Source organism: Nerophis lumbriciformis, linkage group LG25 (genome assembly GCF_033978685.3).
Source record: "Nerophis lumbriciformis linkage group LG25, RoL_Nlum_v2.1, whole genome shotgun sequence".
Classification (NCBI taxonomy): domain Eukaryota; kingdom Metazoa; phylum Chordata; class Actinopteri; order Syngnathiformes; family Syngnathidae; genus Nerophis; species Nerophis lumbriciformis.
This window is the reverse complement of record NC_084572.2, coordinates 38,227,813-38,253,635: the sequence shown is the minus strand read 5'-3', so window position 1 is coordinate 38,253,635 and position 25,823 is coordinate 38,227,813. Positions and strand designations below refer to the sequence as shown.

Below are 25,823 nucleotides of genomic sequence, written 5' to 3'. Positions count from 1 at the left end.
GCACCTATTTAAATAATACATTCCACTTTTCTGCTGCTCCGTAATTTCCGTTCCGCATTTTCCAGCACACCTTCAACACATCCAAAATTATCACGCAGTTGCTTTTAGCTGCTGGCATTACACGACAGGTTCTTCTCACTCTTTCCTGTGTCTCCCTCTCACAGACAGCGAGCGCACCTTCTTACACACGTCACGACCTACGTCACATACTGTCACGTCATACGTCACATACGTATATGTCCTCTCCCAGCAGAGAGCGAGGTAGCGGCATGGCTAACGTTAGCTGTGATGCTAGCGCAGCCGCTAAGGTGCGCGCCTGCTCAAGCGTCCTCTGCGCACGGCAAATCTATGCCACGCACAAAATCAAATAAAAAAGTAAGCGCATAACAATTTTCGACACACGGACACAACAGAGACAACAGTTTTCGTCATCATTGTTCAAATATTGTAACGTCTGTCGAGACGCTTATCTCCATTCGGTGCCACACATCCACACCATCAAAATGCCGAAGCAGGCAAAAATTTCCACAACACCGTATGAAAAAATTAGTGATTTTTTTAGTTGTGATTTCCTTCTCTGCATGAAAGTTTAAAAGTAGCATATATTAATGCAGTATGAAGAAGAATGTTTTAATGTAGACATGCAAGCCTTGAAAGAACATTTTGAAAATCAAGACTACATTTCCTGCAAATGGATACATTTCTACCCTATATTTTAACTTTAGATTTATTCTCATATCAAACTGTTTTGGCTGTCTTTTTGACACTTACATCAGGCGCCCCCCTCCACACCCTGGATTATAAATAATGTAAATAATTCAATGTGATTATCTTGTGTGATGACTGTATTATGATGATAGTATATATCTGATAGTATATATCTGTATCATGAATCAATTTAAGTGGACCCCGACTTAAACAAGTTGAAAAACTTATTGGGGTGTTACCATTTAGTGGTAAATTGTACGGAATATGTACTTCACTGTGCAACCTACTAATAAAAGTCTCAATCAATCAATCAAAACACATAGAATCATCATACTGCTGTGATTATATGCATCAAGTGTTCATTCAAGGCTAAGGCAAAATATCGAGATATATATTGTGTATCGCAATATGGCCTTAAAATATCGCAATATTAAAAAAGGCCATATCGCCCAGCCCTAGTTCAATGATGCCATTTCTGTTTGTCATGTATAATTTTGTCTATTTTGTGTTTATCCTTGAATAAACAGGTCAGTTTCTTGTTACCAACCATTGTGTATTATTCAAACTCCCCGAATTCAGCTGGCTAGTTGTTATCAAGAGTACTAAAACCCTTTTCAACATGATTCTGACAACTAAGTAGGCTAAATAACTTTAAACTTTAATACATGCTCGGATAGGCCAGTATCGGTCAGTATCGGTATCGGATCGGAAATGCAAAAACAATATCGGTATCGGATCGGAAGTGCAAAAACCTGGATCGGGACATCCCTACATAAAACATCAAATTTACAACATTAAAACTTGCTCACATAACACATATGCATACAGACAAGGTAGACTGCAACCCTTTCACAGAAGCTTTAAACTCATTTAATGTAACAAGGGTTTGAAGTTGAAGATTTGATTGTAGGTTATTCCATGCCTTCGGTGCTGAAAACCTAAATGCTTTCTTGCCCAGTTCAGTTCTTACTTGGTGACGACAAATTACAGAACATTCATTGAACAAAGATTGTGACTTCCTTATTTCTTTGTTAAAAGACAAGACAGATAAGATGGGGTGATACCCAGAATAGGGATGTCCCGATCCAGGTTTTTGCACTTCCGATCCGATACCGATATTGTTTTTGCATTTCCGATCCGATACCAATACTGACCGATACTGGCCTATCCGAGCATGTATTAAAGTTTAAAGTTATTTAGCCTACTTAGTTGTCAGAATCATGTTAAAAAGGGTTTTAGTACTCTTGATAACAACTAGCCAACTGAATTAGGGGAGTTTGAATAATACACAATGGTTGGTAACAAGAAACTGACCTGTTTATTCAAGGATAAACACAAAATAGACAAAATCATACATGACAAACAGAAATGGCATCATTGAACTAGGGCTGGGCGATATGGCCTTTTTTTAATATTGCGATATTTTAAGGCCATATTGCGATACACAATATATATCTCGATATTTTGCCTTAGCCTTGAATGAACACTTGATGCATATAATCACAGCAGTATGATGATTCTATGTGTTTTGATTGATTGATTGAGACTTTTATTAGTAAGTTGCACAGTGAAGTACATATTCCGTACAATTGACCACTAAATGGTAACACCCCAATAAGTTTTTCAACTTGTTTCAGACGGGGTCCACTTAAATTGATTCATGATACAGATATATACTATCAGATATATACTATCATCATAATACAGTCATCACACAAGATAATCACATTGAATTATTTACATTATTTATAATCCAGGGTGTGGAGGGGTGTGCCTGATGTAAGTGTCAAAAAGACAGCCAAAAGAGTTTGATATGAGAATAAATCTAAAGTTAAAATATAGGGTAGAAATGCACCCATTTGCAGGAAATGTAGTCTTGATTTTCAAAATGTTCTTTCAAGGCTTGCATGTCTACATTAAAACATTCTTCTTCATACTGCATTAATATATGCTACTTTTAAACTTTCATGCAGAGAAGGAAATCACAACTAAAAAAATCACTAATTTTTTCATACGGTGGTGTTGTGGAAATTTTTGCCATTTTGATGGTGTGGAGTCTGGACGTGTGGCACCGAATGGAGATAAGCGTCTCGACAGACGTCACAATATTTGAACAATGATGACGAAAACTGTTGTCTCTGTCGTGTCCGTGTGTCGAAAATTGTTATGCGCTTATTTTTTTATTTGATTTTGCGCGTGGCATAGATTTGCCGTGCGCAGAGGACGCTTGAGCAGGCGCGCACCTTAGCGGCTGCGCTAGCATCACAGCTAACGTTAGCCATGCCGCTACCTCGCTCTCTGCTGGGAGAGGACGTATACGTATGTGACGTATGACGTGACAGTATGTGACGTGTGTAAGAAGGTGCACTTGCTGTCTGTGAGAGGGAGACACAGGAAAGAGTGAGAAGAGCCTGTCGTGTAATGCCAGCAGCTAAAAGCAACTGCGTGAGAATTGTGGATGTGTTGAAGGTGTGCTGGAAAATGTGGAACGGAAATTACGGAGCAGCAGAAAAGTGGAATGTATTATTTAAATCGGTGCGTTGGAAAACACGGACCGTTTTTTTTTTTAATCTGGATCGGCATTTTCCCATGCCTTGCCGATACGCAATGTTTGGCAAATATCAGCAGCCGATCCGATCCAAATATCGGATCGGGACATCCCTAACCCAGAATAGTTTTGTAGATGAACACATACCAATGATTGAGGCGTTGAGCACATAAAGACGTCCAGTTAACCATTGAGTATAACACACAATGGTGAGTAAGTTGGTGATGAATCTCAGTGCCCCGTGGTACACACTACCCAGCTTGTGGAGACAACCAGCAGTAGCATTCATGTACAACACCTCTCCATAGTCAATAACAGATAAAAAGGTTGTTTCCACCAATTTCTGTTTCACAGTAAAAGAAAAGCAAGACTTGTTTCTATAATAAAATCCCAGTAAAAGTTTCAGTTTTTTACAACAAACTGAATGTGCTCCTTAAAACTGAAGTGGTCATCAATTAAAAATCCTAAATATTTAAAGGGGAACATTATCACCAGACCTATGTAAGCGTCAATATATACCTTGATGTTGCAGAAAAAAGACCTTTTAAATGGGTGAATTTTGGCAAATTAAACGCCTTTCTATTATTCGCTCTCGGAGCGATGACGTCACAATGTGACGTCACATCGGGAAGCAATCCGCCATTTTCTCACTTTCGTCGGTGTGTTGTCTGAGGGTGTAACAACACGAACAGGGACCGATTCAAGTTGCACCAGTGGCCCAAAGATGTGAAAGTGGCAAGAAATTGGACGAAATTTGTTCAAAATACAAAGCTGTGGGGAAAGCCGACGAAATGGTCAGTCGTTTGTTCCGCACCCTTTACCGACGAAAGCTATGCTACGACAGAGATGGCAAGAGTGTGTGGATATCCTGCGACACTCAAAGCAGATGCTGACATCAACTCCAAAACTAGACAGATCAGCTTTCAGGAAAAGAGAGCGGATGAGGGTATGTCTACAGAATATATTAATTGATGAAAATTTTATTCATTACTCGCGGTTTTACGTAAATTATTGTACATAAACTGTGTTTACCAATAATTTAGCTTAAAAACATTAATTTTTTTCAATCATTCGAGTACATTCGGGTAGTCTTGTGTAATGCAGTATTTTGTGTCTATTTAGGTATGGTTAACCTGAGTGCTGAAATCGTGGAAACATATATGTTCTTAGCGCGCCTGAAATGGGCTGTCTGCACTCTCAAAGTGCATGTTGTTGCCAAATGTATTTCAGATGCTGTAAACCTAGTTCATAGTTGTTAGTTTCCTTTAATGCCAAACAAACACATACCAATCGTTGGTTAGAAGGCGATCGCCAAATTCGTCCTCGCTTTCTCCCGCGTCGCTGGCTGTCGTGTCGTTTTCGTCGGTTTCGCTTGCATACGGTTCAAACCGATATGACTCAATAGCTTCAGTTTCTTCTTCAATTTCGTTTTCGCTACCTGCCTCCACACTACAACCATCCGTTTCAATACATGCGTAATCTGTTGAATCGCTTAAGCCGCTGAAATCCGAGTCTGAATCCGAGCTAATGTCGCTATACCTTGCTGTTCTTTCCGCCATGTTTGTTTGTGTTGGCATCACTATGTGACGTCACAGGAAAATGGACGGGTGTATATAACGATGGTTAAAATCAGGCACTTTAAAGCTTTTTTTAGGGATATTGCGTGATGGGTAAAATTTTTAAAAAAAACTTTGAAAAATAAAATAAGCCACTGGGAACTGATTTTTAATGGTTTTAACCCTTCTGAAATTGTGATAATGTTCCCCTTTAAAAGAAGATACTAACACAATTTGTTGCCCATTTCTTGTTCAAATGTTATCACACAGTGCTGATCTTGCAGTTTTTGATTGTGTGGGTTAATAATACTAACACACACACTCGTAAACGTTAGCATGTTAGCTAATGCTAATGACGCTAGCTTCATTACATTACAATAGCGCGGACAAATATGCAGAAGAGCACTCCCACAGACATCCCACATGGGACGGTTTGGTAAGTAAGAATTGTTTTAGTTATATTGTAAAACTCACAAGCGTTGCTGGGAGTGATGAATGAAGAATCCTTTCAAGCAGAAACGCTATGGACGATTTTACTTTTGGTTTGAGGCAAAACAAGAAGTACTTTTTCAACTCGCAGCACCTGCAGTGAGTGGACTTGTACAAAAGGTGGCGCCATAGAACAAACCATTTCAGTCCTCTGCTGGGGTTTAATGAAAACTGTTGAACACAAAACATTATGGCAATTAGCGGGGGAAAAAAATCCATGAATTAGCCGCAACCCTTTCATAAGCCGCAGGGTTCAAAAGTGTAGGGGAAAAAATAGCAGCTTTTAGTCCAGAATTTACGGTAAGTCTAATCAAAACACAGACATACAGAAAGTCACAGTGACACCTAATCAAGACGTTCTCTTACAGGCCAACGTACGAGATGCCCAATGAACCTCATCACTTTGTATTTCCTCCACAGAGGGAGATCACTCGCAAGTTAACTTTCCCCAAGCAACCCACCAATCCCTTCTTGGAGATGGTCAAGTTCCTGCTTGAACGCATCGCCCCTGTGCACATAGACTCCGAGGCAATCAGGTCTGTAAAGTTCACTTTGAACCGTTTGTATTAAGTGGTATAAAAGCAGCACTGCATGGTGAATACATGTAAAATATGAGTGTGTACACTTTATCTCAGTGGCACTCATGTACCATTGTGTAACACCACTGGTTTTTCCTCACTCATTGACACCTAGTGGTTGCAAAGTGCAACTGCAGCATCAATTACGTTTCAAGTTTAACCCTTTATGCGTAATGAAAAAACACTATAAGGCAGGGGTCGGCAGCCCAAAATGTTGAAAGAGCCATATTGGACCGAAAATACAAAAAACCAATCTGTCTGCAGCCGCAAAAAATTAAAAGCCGTATTTAAGTCTTATTAGGCTCCAGCCTCCAGCAACAGGACAAGCAGTAGAAAATGGATGGATGGAATGAAAGCAACACATGATGTAAGTGTCTATATTAGCTATATTAGCCTACTATCAAAATGACTTTAAGTCTTATATAATTGTCATAATGAAGTCAACACATGATATAAGTGTCTATATTAGTTATATTAGCCTGCTATCAAAATTACTTTAAAAGTCTTATATAAGTCCTATAATGAAGGCAACACATGATGTGTCTATATTATCTATACTAGCCTACTATCAAAATGACTTTAAAAGTCTTATATAAGTGTTATAATGAAGGCAACACATGATGTAAGTGTCTATATTAGCTATATTAGCCTACTATCAAAATTACTTTAAAAGTCTCATATAATTGTTATAATGAAGGCAACACATGATGTAAGTGTCTATATTAGTTATATTAGCCTACTATCAAAATGACTTTAAAAGTCTCATATAAGTGTTATAATGAAGTCAACACAAGATATAAGTGTCTATATTAGCTATAATAGCCTACTATTAAACATTACTTTAAGTCTTATATAAGTGTTATAATGAAGGCAACACACGATGTAAGTGTCTATATTAGCTATATTAGCCTACTATCAAAATGACTTTAAAAGTCTCATAAGTGTTATAATGAAGTCAACACAAGATATAAGTGTCTATATTAGCTATAATAGCCTACTATTAAACATTACTTTAAGTCTTATATAAGTGTTATAATGAAGGCAACACATGATATAAGTGTCTATATTAGTTATATTAGCCTACTATCAAAATGACTTTAAAAGTCTTATATAAGTGTTATAATGAAGGCAACACATGATGTAAGTGTCTATATTAGCTATATTAGCCTACTATCAAAATGATAAGTGTTATAATGAAGGCAACACATGATGTAAGTGTCTATATTAGCTATATTAGCCTACTATCAAAATTACTTTAAAAGTCTCATATAAGTGTTATAATGAAGTCAACACAAGATATAAGTGTCTATATTAGCTATAATAGCCTACTATTAAACATTACTTTAAGTCTTATATAAGTGTTATAATGAAGGCAACACACGATGTAAGTGTCTATATTAGCTATATTAGCCTACTATCAAAATGACTTTAAAAGTCTCATAAGTGTTATAATGAAGTCAACACAAGATATAAGTGTCTATATTAGCTATAATAGCCTACTATTAAACATTGCTTTAAGTCTTATATAAGTGTTATAATGAAGGCAACACATGATATAAGTGTCTATATTAGTTATATTAGCCTACTATCAAAATGACTTTAAAAGTCTTATATAAGTGTTATAATGAAGGCAACACATGATGTAAGTGTCTATATTAGCTATATTAGCCTACTATCAAAATGACTTTAAAAGTCTTATATAAGTGTTATAATGAAGGCAACACATGATGTAAGTGTCTATATTAGCTATATTATCCTATCAAAATTACTTTAAAAAAGTCTTATATAAGTCTTACAATGAAGGCAACACAAGATTTAAGTGTCTATATTAGCTATAATAGCCTACTATTAAACATTACTTTAAGTCTTATATATCAATCAATCAATCAATCTTTATTTATATAGCCCTAAATCACAAGTGTCTCAAAGGGCTGCACAAGCCACAACGACATCCTCGGTACAAAGCCCACATACGGGCAAGGAAAAACTCACCCCAGTGGGACGTCGATGTGAATGACTATGAGAAACCTTGGAGAGGACCGCGTATGTGGGTAACCCCCCCCCCTCTAGGGGAGACCGAAAGCAATGGATGTCGAGTGGGTCTGACATAATATTGTGAGAGTCCAGTCCATAGTGGATCCAACATAATAGTAAGAGTCCAGTCCATAGTGGCGCCAGCAGGACACCATCCCGAGCGGAGACGGGTCAGCAGCGCAGAGATGTTCCCAGCCGATGCACAGGCGAGCGGTCCACCCCGGGTCCCGACTCTGGACAGCCAGCACTTCATCCATGGCCACCGGACCTGTGCGCCCCCCCCCACATGATATAAGTGTCTATATTAGTTATATTAGCCTGCTATCAAAATGACTTTAAAAGCCTTATATAAGTCCTATAATGAAGGCAACACATGATGTAAGTGTCTATATTAGCTATATTAGCCTACTATCAAAATGACTTTAAAAGTCTTATATAAGTGTTATAATGAAGGCAACACATGATGTAAGTGTCTATATTAGTTATATTATCCTACTATCAAAATGACTTTAAAAGTCTTATATAAGTGTTATAATGAAGACAACACATGATGTAAGTGTCTATATTAGTTATATTATCCTATCAAAATTACTTTAAAAAAGTCTTATATAAGTCTTATAATGAAGGCAACACATGATATAAGTGTCTATATTAGCTATATTAGCCTACTATCAAAATGACTTTAAAAGCCTTATATAAGTCTTATAATGAAGACAACACATGATGTAAGTGTCTATATTAGCTATATTAGCCTACTATCAAAATTACTTTAAAAGTCTCATATAAGTGTTATAATGAAGGCAACACATGATGTAAGTGTCTATATTAGTTATATTAGCCTACTATCAAAATGACTTTAAAAGTCTTATATAAGTGTTATAATGAAGACAACACATGATGTAAGTGTCTATATTAGTTATATTAGCCTACTATCAAAATGACTTTAAAAGCCTTATATAAGTCTTATAATGAAGACAACACATGATATAAGTGTCTATATTAGCTATATTAGCCTACTATCAAAATGACTGTCGCAGGCAGAAATGTTGAAATTTAATATTTATTCTACACATTTTTACATTAGAAAACATTAGTAAATCAGAGGCTACTCAGAAGGTGAGATAACTCCTGGAAATGACTGTCTCAGAATGGCCAAAGGTACAGATGTGTGTTTCCAAGTTAAAGGAAACGGCGGGCTGTCTTCTTCGAATGGATTTATTACAATCTTTGGCAAGCTAGGTAATGTTTGCTGTGGTCTGGAACAACATGGCACACAAACAACTATCAGACATGCAGCCAATTTTACATGCAGATAATGTCATGAGACATGCAAAACTAAATGATATACAAAAAGGATAAAAGTAAAGGAAATTAAATGAGCTCAAATATACCTACAAATGAGGCATAATGATGCAATATGTACATACAGCTAGCCTGATTAGCACTCCACACAAGTCAATAACATCAACAAAGCGCACTTTTGTGCATTCACGCACAGCATAAAACGTTTGGTAGACAAAATGAGACGAAGGAGTGAAAGATTTTACATGTACCGTATTTTCCGCACCATAAGCCGCCCTGGGTTATAAGCCGCGCCTTCAATGAACGGCATATTTCAAAACTTTGTCCACCTATAAGCCGCCCCGGGTTATAAGCCGCGCCTACGCTGCGCTAAAGGGAATGTCAAAAAAACAGTCAGATAGGTCAGTCAAACTTTAATAATATATTAAAAACCAGCGTTCTAACAACTCTGTCCCAAAATGTACGCAAATGTGCAATCACAAACATAGTAAAATTCAAAATAGTGCAGAGCAATAGCAACATAATGTTGCTCGAACGTTAATGTCACAACACACAAAATAAACATAGCGCTCACGTTCTGAAGTTATTCTTCATTCGTAAATCCTTCGAATTCTTCGTCTTCGGTGTCCGAATTGAAAAGTTGGGCAAATGTGGGATCCAAAATGGCCGGTTCCGTCTCGTCGAAGTCATCGGAGTCAGTGTCACTGTTCAGCAGTTCTGTGAATCCTGCCTTCCGGAAAGCTCGGACCACAGTTGTGACCGAAATATCTGCCCAGGCATTTACGATCCACTGGCAAATGTTGGCGTATGTCGTCCGGCGCTGTCTGCCTGTCTTACTGAAGGTGTGTTCGCCTTCGTCATCCATTGTTCCCACGCCGTTCGCAGTCGTGATTTGAATGCCCTGTTGACACCAATATCCAGAGGTTGGAGTTCTTTGGTTAATCCACCCGGAATGACGGCGAGTGTTGTATTCGTGTGCTTCACTTGTTTTTTGACACCATCTGTGATGTGGGCGCGCATGGAGTCGTATATCAACATGGACGGAGCTGTGTGAAAAAAGCCACCCGGCCTCTTCGCGTAAACTTCCCTTAACCACTCGCTCATCTTTTCTTCATCCATCCATCCCTTCGAGTTAGCTTTTATGATGACGCCGGCTGGAAAGGTCTCTTTTGGCAAGGTCTTCCTTTTGAATATCACCATGGGTGGAAGTTTCAGGCCATTAGCATGGCAAGCTAGAACCACAGTGAAGGACGACTTCTCATTCCCTGTGGTGCGAATATTCACCGTACGTGCTCCCGTTGTATCCACAGTATCCACAGTGCGGTTCACAGGAATATCAGGTGCTGTGAAATAGTAATCCGTGTGAGGATGGAGAGATTGCGTCTTTTCATGAACCGGATCCTTGTCGCTTAGTAGGAGCCATTTTGTGGTCTTTACAGATGTAAACAGGAAATGAAACGTACGGTAATATCCGCGCGCTTTTTCTTCTTCTACGCGGGCGGGTGGTTGCTTACAGTAGAAGAAGAAGCGCTTCCTGTTCTATGGGGGCGGGTGCTTACCTTGGCGGTTGCTTGCGTAGAAGAAGAAGCGCTTCCTGTTCTACCGGGAAAAAAGATGGCGGCTGTTTACCGTAGTTACGAGACCGAAACTTTATGAAAATGAATCTTAATATTTATCCATATATAAAGCGCACCGGGTTAAAAGCCGCACTGTCAGCTTTTGAGTAAATTTGTGGTTTTTAGGTGCGGCTAATGGTGCGGAAAATACGGTAACACTCAAATTAGTGCATAGCAACATCAATAACTCAACGTTGCTCAAACGTTAATGTCACACAACACACAAAATAAACATTTAAAGCTCACTTTCTGAAGTTATTCCTCATCCATAAATCCCTCGAATTCTTCTTCAGTGTCTGAATTAAAAAGTTGGGCGAATACGGCATCCAAAATGGCCGGCTCCGTCTGGTGGAAGTCATCAGAGTCAGTGTCGCTGTTGTTGTCCAGCAGTTCCGTGAATCCTGCCTTCCGGAAAGCTCGGACCACAGTTGAGACTGATCCACTGGCAAATGTTGGCGTATGTCGTCCGGCGCTGTCTCCCTGTCTTAGTGGCGCAGGTCATCTTGTTGCTTCCTCTACCTACGCACCATTGATTCATTTATGTTCAATTCTCTCGCTGCTGCTCTATTTCCGTGTTCTACTGCGTGACTTATTGCCTTGAGTTTGAATTCTGCGTTGTACGCGTGTCTCTTAATAGGAGCCATTTTGTGGTCTTTACAGATGTAAACACACAAATGAAATGAAACGTAATATCCGCGCGCTTCTTCTTCTACGGGGGCGGGTGGTTGCTTACAGTAGAAGAAGAAGCGCTTCCTCTTCTACGGGGGCGGGTGCTTACCTTGGCGGTTGCTTACCGTAGAAGAAGAAGCGCTTCCTCTTCTACGGGGAAAAAAGATGGCGGCTGTTTACCGTAGTTGCGAGACCTAAACTTTATGAAAATGAATCTTAATATTAATCCATATATAAAGCGCACCGGGTTATAAGCCGCACTGTCAGCTTTTGAGAAAATTTGTGGTTTTTAGGTGCGGCTAATAGTGCGGAAAATACGGTAAACAAACTGTTGCATCAAAGTCCAAACTATGGTGAGTTCAAGAACCGCCGAAATGAGTAGGACAAAACGATGTTCACCAAATACTCTCATCAGTTAAACATAAACACAAACATATTAAACAGTGGTAGTTCTAACAATTGGGAAGGTTTGTGTCATGTTTGTCCTCAAACAATCTTTTTCTATTTTCAATCCTTTTTTAAAAATGCTCCAGGGAGCCACTAGAGCGGCGCTAAAGAGTCTCATGCGGTTCGCTGACCCCCGCCCTAAGGGAAGGCAACCCTGTGGGTTAATAAATGTTGTTGTCAGACAGCGATCACAAATGAAAACAGTTATTTTATCTTTTCATAGCCAACATTGCTTTGTGCTTTTTTTAGTGCTCTGGTCAAACTGCTCAACAAGTCCATTGAGGGCACGGCGGATGACGACGAGGAGGGTGTTACTCCTGACACAGCCATCCGCTCAGGCCTGGAACTACTCAAAGTACGGAATATCTCTCTAATGGTTGTGAGTGTTCAATAACGCTTCCTGTGTGCTCTGATTTAGGTCCTGTCCTTCACCCATCCCACAGCGTTCCACTCGTCAGAGACCTACGAGTCTCTTCTCCAGTGTCTGAAGATGGAGGACGACAAAGTGGCTGAGGCAGCGATCCAGATATTCAGAAACACTGGGCAAAAAATCGAAACAGAACTTCCCCAAATAAGATCGTGAGTGCTGTTGGATGTCTTACCGTACTGACTTAAAGGGACCTATTTTGCAAAACCAACTTTTCCTACCTATTGGTACCTGAATTTAAGATCTGCATAAGTCCCAAAAATGTGAAATCAAACCATGGAGGCATGGCGGAAATATTTATCAAACAATCTTGCCTTCCTTCATACTTCCTCCAAACCAGCCCAATTTGTGGCGTTTTTCCCAATTGGGACATCAGCAGCTATCTCAGCTTCCGCCATCCTAGTCACTGCCGTTGTGTCCTTGGGCAAGACACTTTACCCACCTGCTTCCAGTGCCACCACAATGGTTTAAATTAGAGATGTCCCATAATGGCTTTTTTGCCGATATCCAAATTTCCGATATTCAAGGTTCAACTTTATTGTCCCCGCGGGGAAATTTGTCTTGGGCACAGTGCATCATTGCTTTCTTAACATACACAAAAACACAAGCACAGACACAACCACAACCATACAACTAACATTTAAACATCAGAACATGGAGCTTGATAGACATAGGTGGCACTTTGATGTAGGCATAAAATCTACAGTATGGAGATAAAGATAAAGTACCAATGTGCATTGCACTAGAGCTCATGGATAAAGTGCTGTGTGCTAAAGTGCTTAGTTCTAAAGTGCTATGTGCTAAAAAAGTGCTAACCTATGTATTAAAATTCTATTGCACATTGTTGGTCAGCTTAATGGAGGCTGGGACAAATGATAATTTAAGGCGGTTAGATTTGCATAGTGGGACCCGGAGTCTTCTCCCTGATGGCAGGGGTCCATATTCAGGAAAGAGTGGGTGTTGTGAGTTGGAAATAATTTTCTTCGCTTTTTTCCTAACTGCCTGCTCATAGATGCTCTGTATAGGCTCATATTCTTTCCTCCCTACGATTTTCATTGCCGTTTTATGCATGCCGGCCAGTTTGCTTTTTAGCTTAACGGTTAGGTTGCCAAACCATGAGGTGATCCCGTATCTAATGATGCTCTCTACAATGGCACGGTAGAAAATCATCATGATGTGGCTGCTTACGCCGTACAAACATTGTTCAACTCATAATTACCGATTCCGATATCAACCGATACACATTATTAAGCCTAATTTTGTTGTGATGCCCCGCTGGATGCATTAAACAATGTAACAAGGTTTTCCAAAATAAATGAACTCAAGTTATGTATGTATGGCACTGCCATATTTATTATTGAAGTCACAAAGTGCATTATTTTTTTTAACATGCCTCAAAACAGCAGCTTGGAATTTGGGACATGCTCTCCCTGAGAACGCATGAGGAGGTTGAGGTGGGCAGGGTTGGGGGGGGCGGGGGTGTATATTGTAGCGTCCCGGAAGAGTTAGTGCTGCAAGGGGTTCTGGGTATTTGTTCTGTTGTGTTTATGTTGTGTTACAGTGCGGATGTTCTCCCGAAATGTGTTTGTCATTCTTGTTTGGTGTGGGTTCACAGTGTGGTGCATATTTGTAACAAACTTGTTTATACGGCCACCCTCAATGTGACCTGTATGGCTGTTGACCAAGTATGTGTGGCATTCACTTGTGTGTGTGAAAAGCCGTAGATATTATGTGATTGGGCCGGCACGCAAAGGCAGTGCCTTTAAGGTTTATTGGCACTCTGTACTTCTCCCTACGTCCGTGTACACAGCGGCGTTTTAAAAAGTCATACATTTTACATTTTGAAACCAATACCGATAATTTCCGATATTACATTTTAAACATTTATCGGCCGATAATATCAGCAGTCTGATATTATCGGACATCTCTAGTATTTACCTATTTTGCTCATTTAAGCATAATTAAAAAAACGCATCACGTTTGCTTTTTCCTTCAACATTACTGATTACTACTGGACAATGTCTGCTGTCATTAGGATGCCGACTGATGGGATGTTCATATATGACTCATGATCCTCACCAACAAAATAGGGGGGTGGAACCAAGTGTCTTTTCGTGTTTTTTCGCCATATCCGGGTCTAAGTTGGATGCCAAAGTTGACCAATTTGTCCTCATCCTTCTACTATCCAGGTGAGAGGCATTATTTATGATCGAGGATCAACTTTCACAAGCGCCGATGCAAGGGAGCAGCCGCCGTTGGGGGGGGCGGGGGTGTATATTGTAGCGTCCCGGAAGAGTTAGTGCTGCAAGGGGTTCTGGGTATTTGTTCTGTTGTGTTTATGTTGTGTTTATGTTGTGTTACGGTGCGGATGTTCTCCCGAAATGTGTTTGTCATTCTTGTTTGGTGTGGGTTCACACTGTGGCGCATATTTGTAACAGTGTTAAAGTTGTTTATACGGCCACCCTCAGTGTGACCTGTATGGCTGTTGACCAAGTATGCATTGCATTCACGTGTGTGTGTGTGTGTGTGTTTATGTGTGTGTGTGTTTATGTGTGCGTGCGTGCGTGCGTGCGTAAGCCGCACATAGTAAGTGATTAGGCCGGCACGCGAAGGAAGTGCCTTTAAGGTTTATTGGCATTCTGTACTTCTCCCTACGTCCGTGTACACAGCAGCGTTTGAAAAAGTCATAAATAAACGGAGGTTTTAGTTTGAGGACAAATTGCACTGGTGGAGTTAAATGGTTTTCCGACCAATATTTGATTCATTGCGTCCATCAGGACGCTGATTCCCATTCTGCATCAGAAGGCAAAGAGGGGGACGCCTCACCAGGCCAAGCAGGCCGTGCACTGTATCCACGCCATCTTTAACAACAAGGAAGTGCAACTGGCTCAGATATTTGAGGTAAAGGACTGTTAACTGACACTTTGTTTTCTTCAGAAAGTCAGTCTAAATGGGCTCTTTGTCCTTCGTACCGCAGCCTCTGTCACGGAGTCTAAACGCAGACGTCCCCGAGCAGCTCATCACGCCCCTCGTGTCACTGGGTCACATCTCCATGCTGGCCCCAGATCAGTTTGCCTCGCCCATGAAATCCATAGTGGCGAACTTTATCGTCAAAGACCTGCTTATGAACGACAGGGTGCGTGCCAGTCCAATGCAGGATGTATTTAATGGCTGATTGTTGAAAAGAACAGAATGTCACTTTTGTGTGTGCTATTCCATATTTTAGTCGGTGGGAAACATGAATGGAAAGCTGTGGACCCCTGACGATGAAGTTTCACCTGAAGTTCTGGCTAAAGTGAGACCACACACACACACACACACACACCTAAAAGTTTACAACATTGTACTTTGCACAATCCCATACGATCTGGTTCATGACATGCATTAGAACAGGGGTGTCCAAAGTGCGGCCGGTAGAGATGCGCGGTTTGCGGGCACAACCGCGGAGTCCGCGGATTATCCGCGGATCGGGCGGATGAAATTAAAAAAAATTAGATTTTATCCGCGGGTCGGGTTGGGCGGTTGAAATAAAAAAAAAAAAGATTTTAAATAGATTCAGGCGGGTGGCAGTTAAACCACTTGGGAAATATATATACATAGTTAAATGTTGTTACCCACATACGAAAAACGAGCAGGCACCTGCTGCATATGCCACAACAGAAGAAAAAAAAAAAAAGAGAGATGGACACTTTTACGGAGCGGAGAAGGGACGCCTTGCCGGGGTCCGGGACCGAGGCCCCTTCCCCCGAGAGGGCCCCACCGGGAGCCGTAGCTGAGGCGATCCGCGAGAAGGGCCCGACGCACGTCCAGGGTCACCACCGCGCCCACCGCACCGACACCCCGCCTCGTCCGCCTTTGCCGCGGCCGGCGTCACGCGCAGCAGGTAAGCAGCTTACCTGCCCGCCACCCCCGTGGCCGGGAGCTCGTAACAGGGGTCACTCCGCGCGCTCCGCCCGCGCAGCTTACCTGCCCGCCACCCCTGTTGCCGGGGGCGCGTAACAGGGGTCACTCCGCGCGAAGTGCGCTCACGAAAGGGGTGGGGCTCACCCTGGTTGATATAGACAGCAGGACAGTGGCCATGGAAGTTGGAACCCGCTAAGGAGTGTGTAACAACCCACCTGCCGAATCAACTAGCCCTGAAAATGGATGGCGCTGGAGCGTTGGGCCCATACCCGGCCGTCGCCGGCAGCGAGACGCGCTTGGAGGTGCGCTCAGCGCGGCTCCCATATGATTGCGCACTGGTGTGCGTCTGGGTCGTGACAGCGTGGCACGCGAATGTCTGTGCTGCATTGGATCAGTCTCCTTTCTTTAACAGGCAAAAGCTTTATAACCTCACTAATGCCTTGCATCGTCTATATTAGATATATAACAACGGGCGGGTGCGGGCGGGTGCGGTTCTGATCAAATGTTAGATCGGGTGGATGGCGGATGGTTGACGACTTTCTGATGCGGTTGCGGATGAAATAATTGCCTATCCGCGCATCTCTAGCGGCCGGCGGCACATTCTAAACACATTACTACAAAAAAAAAAAAAAAAAGTGGAATAAAAGAGCTAACAGGTAAAATAGAACAAGAAAAAGTTTCATTGGCGACTCTAATAACACAAAACTGCCATGCAGGCTGTTTTTTTCTTTTCTTTAAAACGGTAATAATGAATTAGAATCAATTTTATGAATTATTGACCTACTCAAGGCTCTAATTAATTCATGTCTTATATTCCACTTTTAAATATTTTTTGGGGAGAATATCGCATGTTTGTGTCAGGTTCAAACACTGATGACATCTATTAAACAGACAAGAAGCAAGGAATCATGCAGAGACAGAGTTAAATTTTACTCATGAGGAGAGACGTATTGGGCTGTACACTTAGTTACAGTTCCAACCTACGCTCTAAGGCACAGCCCACGTGCTCCTCTATTTATTCGGGAGGTCCCTGGTTACATCGCTGAGGCTGCTTCTGAAGGAAGGGGGGTAATTTCAGCAGCCCCAGTTAGACACAATATATGATTATTCAGAAATGGAAATGTGCTGACACTCGTGATATCGGCCTGTCTCTGCTTTGTCTGCGTCACGGTACCCGATGTTCGCCCTTGGCAGTCAGCAGGCCGAGTCTGGACACAAACACTGATACGAGACGACTCGCAATCCAAGATTGCAAGTTGTCCCTTTGCACAGATAGAAAAGTACAACTTCAGCACAATTGATAATAACTATAGCAACGGCTTTTAAGCATAAGAGTTGTGTGATAACTTATACATAATTATTCTAACAGTTTGCCATTAAAACAAAGTGTTCTATGACAAGAAAGGCATTTAATAAACGTACTATTAGTTGTGCCCGTACCACAGTTTGAGAGATTTAGGCGTTAAAAGTGGGGGGGAAAGTTGCATTTTTTTTTTTTTTTTTTTTGGGATCCCTGAGAATATTAATGCGACTTTTTTTCAAAACTGTCATTGCTCAAAAAATAATGCATCAAAATCAATGTTATAAATTATTGACCTATTTAAGGCTCCAATTACTTCACATTTTGTTTCAAATTTTGTGTGTTTGCCATAAAAAATAGGGTTTTCTTTAACAAAAATGGCAAAATACATAATAAAAATAAAACCTTTTATCGACAGATGGATCTGAAGTTGATCTGGAGATTTAAGCGTTGGATTTTTTTTTATTTATGACTTATTTTGTAACATTTTTATGACGGGTCCTTAAGATGGAAAAAAATATATATATATTGTGTTGGTTTTGTAAATGAAAAATAACAAAGTGGCCCTTGCATGCTTTAGATTTTTCAGTTTGTGGCCCTCAGTGGCAAAAGTTTGGACACCCCTGCATTAAAAGAACCTTTGTTTTGCGCATGTCGCCAAAAAAAATGGAAATAAACCACAAATCAAACAATTAATCAATATTCTTTGTTTATTAACCATGTAAAAACTCATTGAGATTAAAATCTCTTTTCCAAGAGTGACCTGGCCAAGAGGGCAGCAAGACAAAGTTAGGGAAATACATATAACAGCAGCAGTCACACTACACAATTAAATCAATACATGTCTTATATATATTAACATTAAAACATGTGATATGTCAAAACAATGTATAAAATGTTTCAGTAAAAACAAGTACAATGCCCAATAGAACCAGTTTTCCGATCCTTTAAAATGGCCTGAAATTCCCCCAAAGGGATGAGTTCAGGTAACCTCAGATCCTTAAGTTGTAGCGACTGGAATCTCTACACATAAAAGAACAGCAATAAGGGGGAACCAGACCAAGAAGTGATTTATATATAAAAACACAACCATGGAGAAAATGTGCATACTGCTGAAGATGGACAATGGTAGACAATGTTGCCACAAGCAGTACTAAAATCTGACTCACTCTTCATGTTGGACTCATCCTCAGGTGCAGGCCATCAAGCTGCTGGTGCGCTGGTTACTGGGAATGAAGAACAACCAATCCAAGTCGGCAAACTCCACCCTGCGCTTGCTGTCAGCCATGCTGGTCAGCGAGGGAGACCTCACGGAGCAAAAGAAAATCAGGTGACTTTTTTTAGGTGGAAGTTATTTTCACTTTCTGTGACTTAGATGTACAAAAATGTACTTTATACTTTACGTCCCAGGTGTCAAAGTTGATGATATTTGATTAGAATTAGAACCAGGTCACAGCCGCCTGCTGCTGTTTTGCACGCACCAATACGTCATCAGTGTTGGTGCTAGGAATTTTCAAAATGGGGTCCCAGGGACCCAAACAAGTCATAAAAATGGGTCCCACGGTAAATTGTTGGGGTCCCACTTTTTTTGTAACCGTTTTGAAAACAAATGATAAATGTATGCATTATCCCAGGGATGTCAAAGTGGTTTTCATTGAGGGCCACCTGGCAGTTATGACTGCCATCAGAGGGCCGCTTGTAACAGTCAATAATGTATGAATCCATCCATCCATCCATCCATCTTCTTCCGCTTATCCGAGGTCGGGTCGCGGGGGCAGCAGCCTAAGCAGGGAAGCCCAGACTTCCCTCTCCCCAGCCACTTCGTCCAGCTCCTCCCGGGGATCCCGAGGCGTTCCCAGGCCAGCCGGGAGACATAGTCTTCCCAACGTGTACTGGGTCTTCCCCGTGGCCTCCTACCGGTCGGACGTGCCCTAAACACCTCCCGAGGGAGGCGATCGGGTGGCATCCTGACCAGATGCCAGAACCACCTCATCTGGCTCCTCTCGATGTGGAGGAGCAGCGGCTTTACTTTGAGCTCCCCCCGGATGACAGAGCTTCTCACCCTATCTCTAAGGGAGAGCCCCGCCACCCGGCGGAGGAAACTCATTTCGGCCGCTTGTACCCGTGATCTTGTCCTTTCGGTCATAACCCAAAGCTCATGACCATAGGTGAGGATGGGAACGTAGATCGACCGGTAAATTGAGAGCTTTGCCTTCCGGCTCAGCTCCTTCTTCACCACAACGGATCGATACATCGTCCGCATTACTGAAGATGCCGCACCGATCCGCCTGTCGATCTCACGATCCACTCTTCCCTCACTCGTGAACAAGACTCCGAGGTACTTGAACTCCTCCACTTGGGGCAGGGTCTCCTCCCCAACCCGAAGATGGCATTACACCCTTTTCCGGGCGAGAACCATGGACTCGGACTTGGAGGTGCTGATTCTCATCCCAGTCGCTTCACACTCGGCTGCGAACCGATCCAGCGAGAGCTGAAGATCCTGGCCAGATGAAGCCATCAGGACCACATCTGCAAAAAGCAGAGACCTAATCCTGCAGCCACCAAACCAGATCCCCTCAACGCCTTGACTGCGCCTAGAAATTCTGTCCATAAAAGTTATGAACAGAATGGGTGACAAAGGGCAGCCTTGGCGCAGTCCAACCCTCACTGGAAACGTGTCCGACTTACTGCCGGCAATGCGGACCAAGCTCTGGCACTGATCATACAGGGAGCGGACTGCCACAATCAGACAGTCCGATACCCCATACTCTCTGAGCACTCCCCACAGGACTTCCCGAGGGACACGGTCGAATGCCTTCTCCAAGTCCACAAAACACATGTAGACTGGTTGGGCAAACTCCCATGCACCCTCAAGGACCCTGCCCAGAGTATAGAGCTGGTCCACAGTTCCACGACCAGGACGAAAACCACACTGTTCCTCCTGAATCCGAGGTTCGACTATCCGGCGTAGCCTCCTCTCCAGTACACCTGAATAGACCTTACCGGGAAGGCTGAGGAGTGTGATCCCACGATAGTTAGAACACACCCTCCGGTTCCCCTTCTTAAAGAGAGGAACCACCACCCCGGTCTGCCAATCCAGAGGTACCGCCCCCGATGTCCACGCTATGCTGCAGAGTCTTGTTAACCAAGACAACCCCACAGCATCCAGAGCCTTAAGGAACTCCGAGCGGATCTCATCCACCCCCGGGGCCTTGCCACCGAGGAGCTTTTTAACTACCTCAGCAACCTCAGCCCCAGAAATAGAAGAGCCCACCACAGATTCCCCAGGCACTGCTTCCTCATAGGAAGACGTGTTGGTGGGATTGTATGAATTTGATTTCATTATTAATTATATACATTGATTTAAGTAGACTGTCCATTTTACAGTAAAAAACTTTACATTTACAACATTTTACTATAAAACAGTGTTGTTTTTTACATTTTACGGTAAGTGGAAAAACAGTACCACTGCTTTGTTTTTTTTTGGAGCAGGGTTACAGAAAAACCTGGCAGTTTAGTTGCCAGATTTTTTGTGTTAAATTGACATTGGTTTTTACAACATTATATTGTTCATGGAAAAACAGTACAAGTTATTTTCTTATTCTGGCAATTTAGCTGCCAGTTTTTCCTACCGTTAAAAACAAGTGTAGCGTCTTTCAATTTACAGTAATACACCGTTAAAAACAACAACCCTAGATTTTACAGTCAAAAACTGGCAGCTCAGTCAACAAAATTTTAACGCAAAAAACAGTAGTAGTTTTTTTTCAATTGACAGTAATATGCTGTAAAGAACAATGTAAAAGGTATTGTCATTTTTATGAATTTGATGGGTAGTTTGCTGTAAAATTAAGTATTTTCATTTAGACAAAAACATGTATGATAAAATATTGTAACATTTGTTGCAATATTGGATACTATTCAAGTTTAAAAGGTATGCAATTTCAAGCGGTACATATCATTTTTCTGTCGAAATGAAAAAAATCAATTACATTTAGTGAGAAATGATGAAGTACTTTATTGACACATATCATTTCCAGGTGTTTGCGGGCCAGATAAAATGATGTTGTGGGCCAGATATGAGTTTGACACCTGTGCATTATCCTGTTATATCTCACATTCTATGTTGTGTTTTGGAAAAAGTTGTCAAACATTACTTAATTCATAAAAAAAAAAAATACAAAAGAAAACACATTTTTATGCATATGTAAATGTATTCAGTTATAAACATTCATTCACTTTCTTCTTTCCTTCATGGATCTAAACTTTACCGCTGCCGGTATTTTTTTTTTCTATATTTTTATTGTAATATTTTCAGAATGTGTTTGTTCTATTTTTGGCCAAAGAGAAGAGACAAAGAAAACAATCTAAAGTTGTCTTCATTTTTTAGTTGTCATGCCATGATTTAAATAGTCTTGCGCTAAAATGAGTGTGACACCCCTGCTATACGTTGTAAGAATAATAGCTCATTAGAAGGCTGGCCCGCCTCGCTCTTGACTTGTTATACAAATGTAGCCCATGGAGAATAATTCCTAACAGGTTGTTTTATCTTTCTGGTTTTTTTTCTCCTGGCAGCAAATCGGACATGTCTCGCCTAAGACTGGCCGCAGGTGGCGCTATTATGAAGTTGGCCCAGGAGCCCTGTTACCACGACATCATCACGCCTGAGCAGTTCCAGCTGTGCGGTCTTGTGATCAATGTCAGTCTCCACTTGCACCTTCTTGCATGCTAATTAGTGTGACACACCTGCAAAATCTTAAAGGTACTGCTCAGCCTGGGCTGTGATTGGTCAGCTTTTGCCGAGGACAGGCCAGCAGACGTTGTGCTCGAAATGCACAGATTATTGTAGGAGATAAAGCAGGATTGCACGGTTTTAGTAAATGTGAATAAATAACGTGTCTTCTTCTGGAAATACACTAGCGCTTTGGTCCACCGGCGCCAAAATCAACCAAAACTGAAAGTTCTCAAGTGGGGCTTTTATAGACAAGGCACAGCAATTTTGTTTATCCAGCACAATTCACACACAAGGTAATTCCAAGTTCTTTACAGAAAATTAAAAGGAGGCAAAAATAAAGATATAAAATCATAATTAGAATTAAAATCTGAAAATACAATCATCATAAAAACTCTTAATTAAAATCAATCAGAGTGTAGATAAAATAATTTCAGTTGTCTAATGCACAATTAAATAAAATGGTTTTCAGGCTGCATTTGAACATTGCCAACATTGATGCACGTCTCACATCTTCAGGAAGACTATTCCAGATTGTAGGAGCATAAAACTGAAACGCGGTTTCACCATGTTTGGTCCTGACTCTGTGCACCAGCAGGAGACCACTCCCTGAGGTTCTCAGAGCTGGAGGTGGTTCATATGGTTCCAACATGTCAGAGATGCACTTTGGCACAAGACTTGTACACAAGGAGAGCGGTTTTAAAGTCCATCCTCTGAGCTACAGGAACCCAGTGCAATGACCTTAGCACTGGACTAATATGGTCGTATTTCCTGGTTCTAGTCGGGACTCGAGCAGCAGCATTGTGGATGTGCCGCAGCCGCTTTACAGCTCTTTTAGAGAGCCCAGTATGTATAATAGCACGATTATTCATTAATTTGAAAAGATGAGTATTTATTGTACCACCAAAACTCAACTTTAAATATCCTTTTTTTTTTTTTTAATTAAGCAGATATAAATTAATAACGAATAAACCACAGCAAGTAAGATAATAATAATTAAAGCTGCAAGCAGCGTTGGTCGGGCCCGCGTATTTGGCAGGTGCTAGTCCTAAGTGTCCCAATACTTTTGTCAAGTTTTAGTCCCAAGTGTCCCAATACTTTTGGCCAGTGTAGGTGTCCCAATACTTTTGTCCAGTTTTAGTCCTAAGTGTCCCAATACTTTTGTCAAGTAGTTGCCATAAGTGTCCCAATACTTTTGTCCAGTGTAAGTGTCCCAATACTTTTGTCCAGTTTTCGTCCTAAGTGTCGCAATACTTTTGTTCAGTGGTATTCGTAAGTGTCCCAATATTTTTTTCCAGTGTAAGTGTCCCAATACTTTTGTCTACTTGTAGTCCGAATTGTCCCAATACTTTTGTTTAGTGTACCTACCTTGTCTGCATTGTGTGGGCACGCTGGTGCTTCCTGCTTTTAAGCAGCCTTCTTGAAAAAACAGCAGCATCAGCGCAGCGGCTCTTTGAAGGGTCATAAAATCAAAACCGGAGCCGGTATTAAAACTCTTTCGATAACTTTTAATCAAAAGGGTTCCATCTCTCTCCTGTGTTAGTTTGAAGCCGAAACGACAAACACGCTCAGAGGAGATAATGTTTGAAGAAAGGTGACCGGTTTTTACAAAAATGTTGTGTTGAAGGGGGAATAGCAAACTTCCTGTAGATTTTTGCTGGGGGTTGTCAATTTATGAAATGTAGGTCTAAGTCAGACCTACGGAGAGGTTTTTGTTTCATGTCTCTCCGACCTTCCCAGTGGGAGTTACAGGCAGTTTTGTAATTTTTTTCTTCCGAGGAGCAATTTTTAAATTTGGGGTTAGGTTTTTTTATTAGATCGCAATTTTTGCCAGTCCTGATGTGTGCGTTCAGTTTGGTGAGTTTTGAAGCATGCTAAGAGGGTCAAATTACAGCGCAAAGTTGCGGAAGAATAATAATAATAAAACCTTACAAATTCAATAGGTCCTTATGTCCCATTTCATAAGGACTCCCTTTGGGAGTCCTTATGCAATGGGCCATGCGGGCCCTAATAATAGTAATGACAATATATTTGAATAATAGCAATATAAAAAAAACTACTAAATTATATTATTCCGTTTTGTTTTTAATTTTTTTGATCTTTTACACGTATTTTACCTTATAGTGTTTGCTTTTTGTGTTAAATAAAAAATGTAATAAAATCTTTAATTCCAGTAAATGCAAAAATTCTCACATTTTGGTGCAAAACATTTTTGGAGAATTTTGACCAGTATTTTAAGTCAAAGTGAAATATTTTTATAAATACAGCGTGCTCAAACTACCACAAGGTAGCATCCGTGAGCAGATCATTTTTTTTCAAGTTTCAAGTTTATTCACAATACCATATAACAAATACAATAGTAGTGAAATATCATCATTTAAAGATGTTGGTACGTGAAAGGGTCCCCCAAATAAGCTAGAAGAAGCTTTTGACAGGGGGTCCAGAGGATAGTATATACATGGAATGATGGAACATGGTAGCAAGTACAACAACAAAACAAAAAACAACGTTATATGATTAACACAAGATAATAGTACTAAAGCAAGCATACACATACATACGGTACATACATTCATTCAACCATGCAAAACCCAACAGTAGTCTAGCCCACATGAGGCATTAAATATAGGTGGTTAATAGATAAGTTTTTAGTTTATTTTTGAAGTTGGAGAATGGATACAGCATCTTGAGGCTCTCATTAAGCCGGTTCCAAATCTTTGGTCCCCTGCATACAACACTTCGAGTGGTACAATCCAGTAAACGATGTTTCCCTGATATCAGATCTAAGTTACGAGTGTTGTGGGCATGCTGGGGATGGTAGATAGGAACCAAGCTACAGAGCCTAAGATTCAGTCTGTAAATGACTTGATAGGTTAAACAAGCATTTTGATAAATATTGAACTCTGTCAATCTTAAGAGATGATAATTATGGAATAGATGTCGAGTGGGGGCATTAAACTTGGACCATGACAGGGCCCGTATAATTTTCTTTTGCATGGATTCTAATTTGTGGAGGTAGGTAGGGAAGGTGTTACACCAGATGACATTACAGTAGTTTAGATGTGGTTCAAAGAGAGTTTTATATAGTGTGAGTAGAGCATAAAGAGGAAGATAATGACGAAGGTGAAAGAACAGGCCAACATATTTGAATAATTTGTTTAACAGATGGCTAATGTGACATTTGAAATTGAGGTATTCGTCAATGATGACCCCCAGGAATGTTGTGGAGTACACTCTCTGTATTTCCTGCCCATTGATGTTGATATGGCAGTGCTCAGTATTTGTCCGCTTTTTATGAGAACGAAATAGAATAAAATTTGTTTTATTTACATTAAGTGAGAGCTTATTGCATTTGAACCAGGAATCTACTTTCACAAGCTCTGAATTGACAGTTACTTGTAGATCGTGTAGGCTCCTGTGTGAGGTAAACAAATTTGTATCGTCAGCAAAAATTATTTTATGAAAAGTTTCAGAGGAGTTTACAAAATCATATATGTATAGGATAAAAAGGAGAGGC

The 25,823-nt window shown here is 40.9% G+C and overlaps 1 protein-coding gene across 5 annotated transcripts in view; it reads left to right on the top strand.

Moving 5' to 3' along the window:
* The window catches only part of pds5a (PDS5 cohesin associated factor A), a 113,358-nt gene that overhangs the window by 72,620 nt on the left and 14,915 nt on the right, over positions 1 to 25,823 (top strand). For all 5 annotated transcript variants that reach the window (XM_061984381.2, XM_061984383.1, XM_061984380.2 and 2 more), the window contains exons 17-24: positions 5,722 to 5,837; positions 12,197 to 12,302; positions 12,366 to 12,526; positions 15,152 to 15,275; positions 15,352 to 15,510; positions 15,601 to 15,669; positions 18,771 to 18,907; positions 22,150 to 22,273. In XM_061984381.2, the coding sequence (XP_061840365.1) occupies positions 5,722 to 5,837; positions 12,197 to 12,302; positions 12,366 to 12,526; positions 15,152 to 15,275; positions 15,352 to 15,510; positions 15,601 to 15,669; positions 18,771 to 18,907; positions 22,150 to 22,273 (996 nt within the window). The remainder of the gene's footprint in view (positions 1 to 5,721; positions 5,838 to 12,196; positions 12,303 to 12,365; positions 12,527 to 15,151; positions 15,276 to 15,351; positions 15,511 to 15,600; positions 15,670 to 18,770; positions 18,908 to 22,149; positions 22,274 to 25,823) is intronic.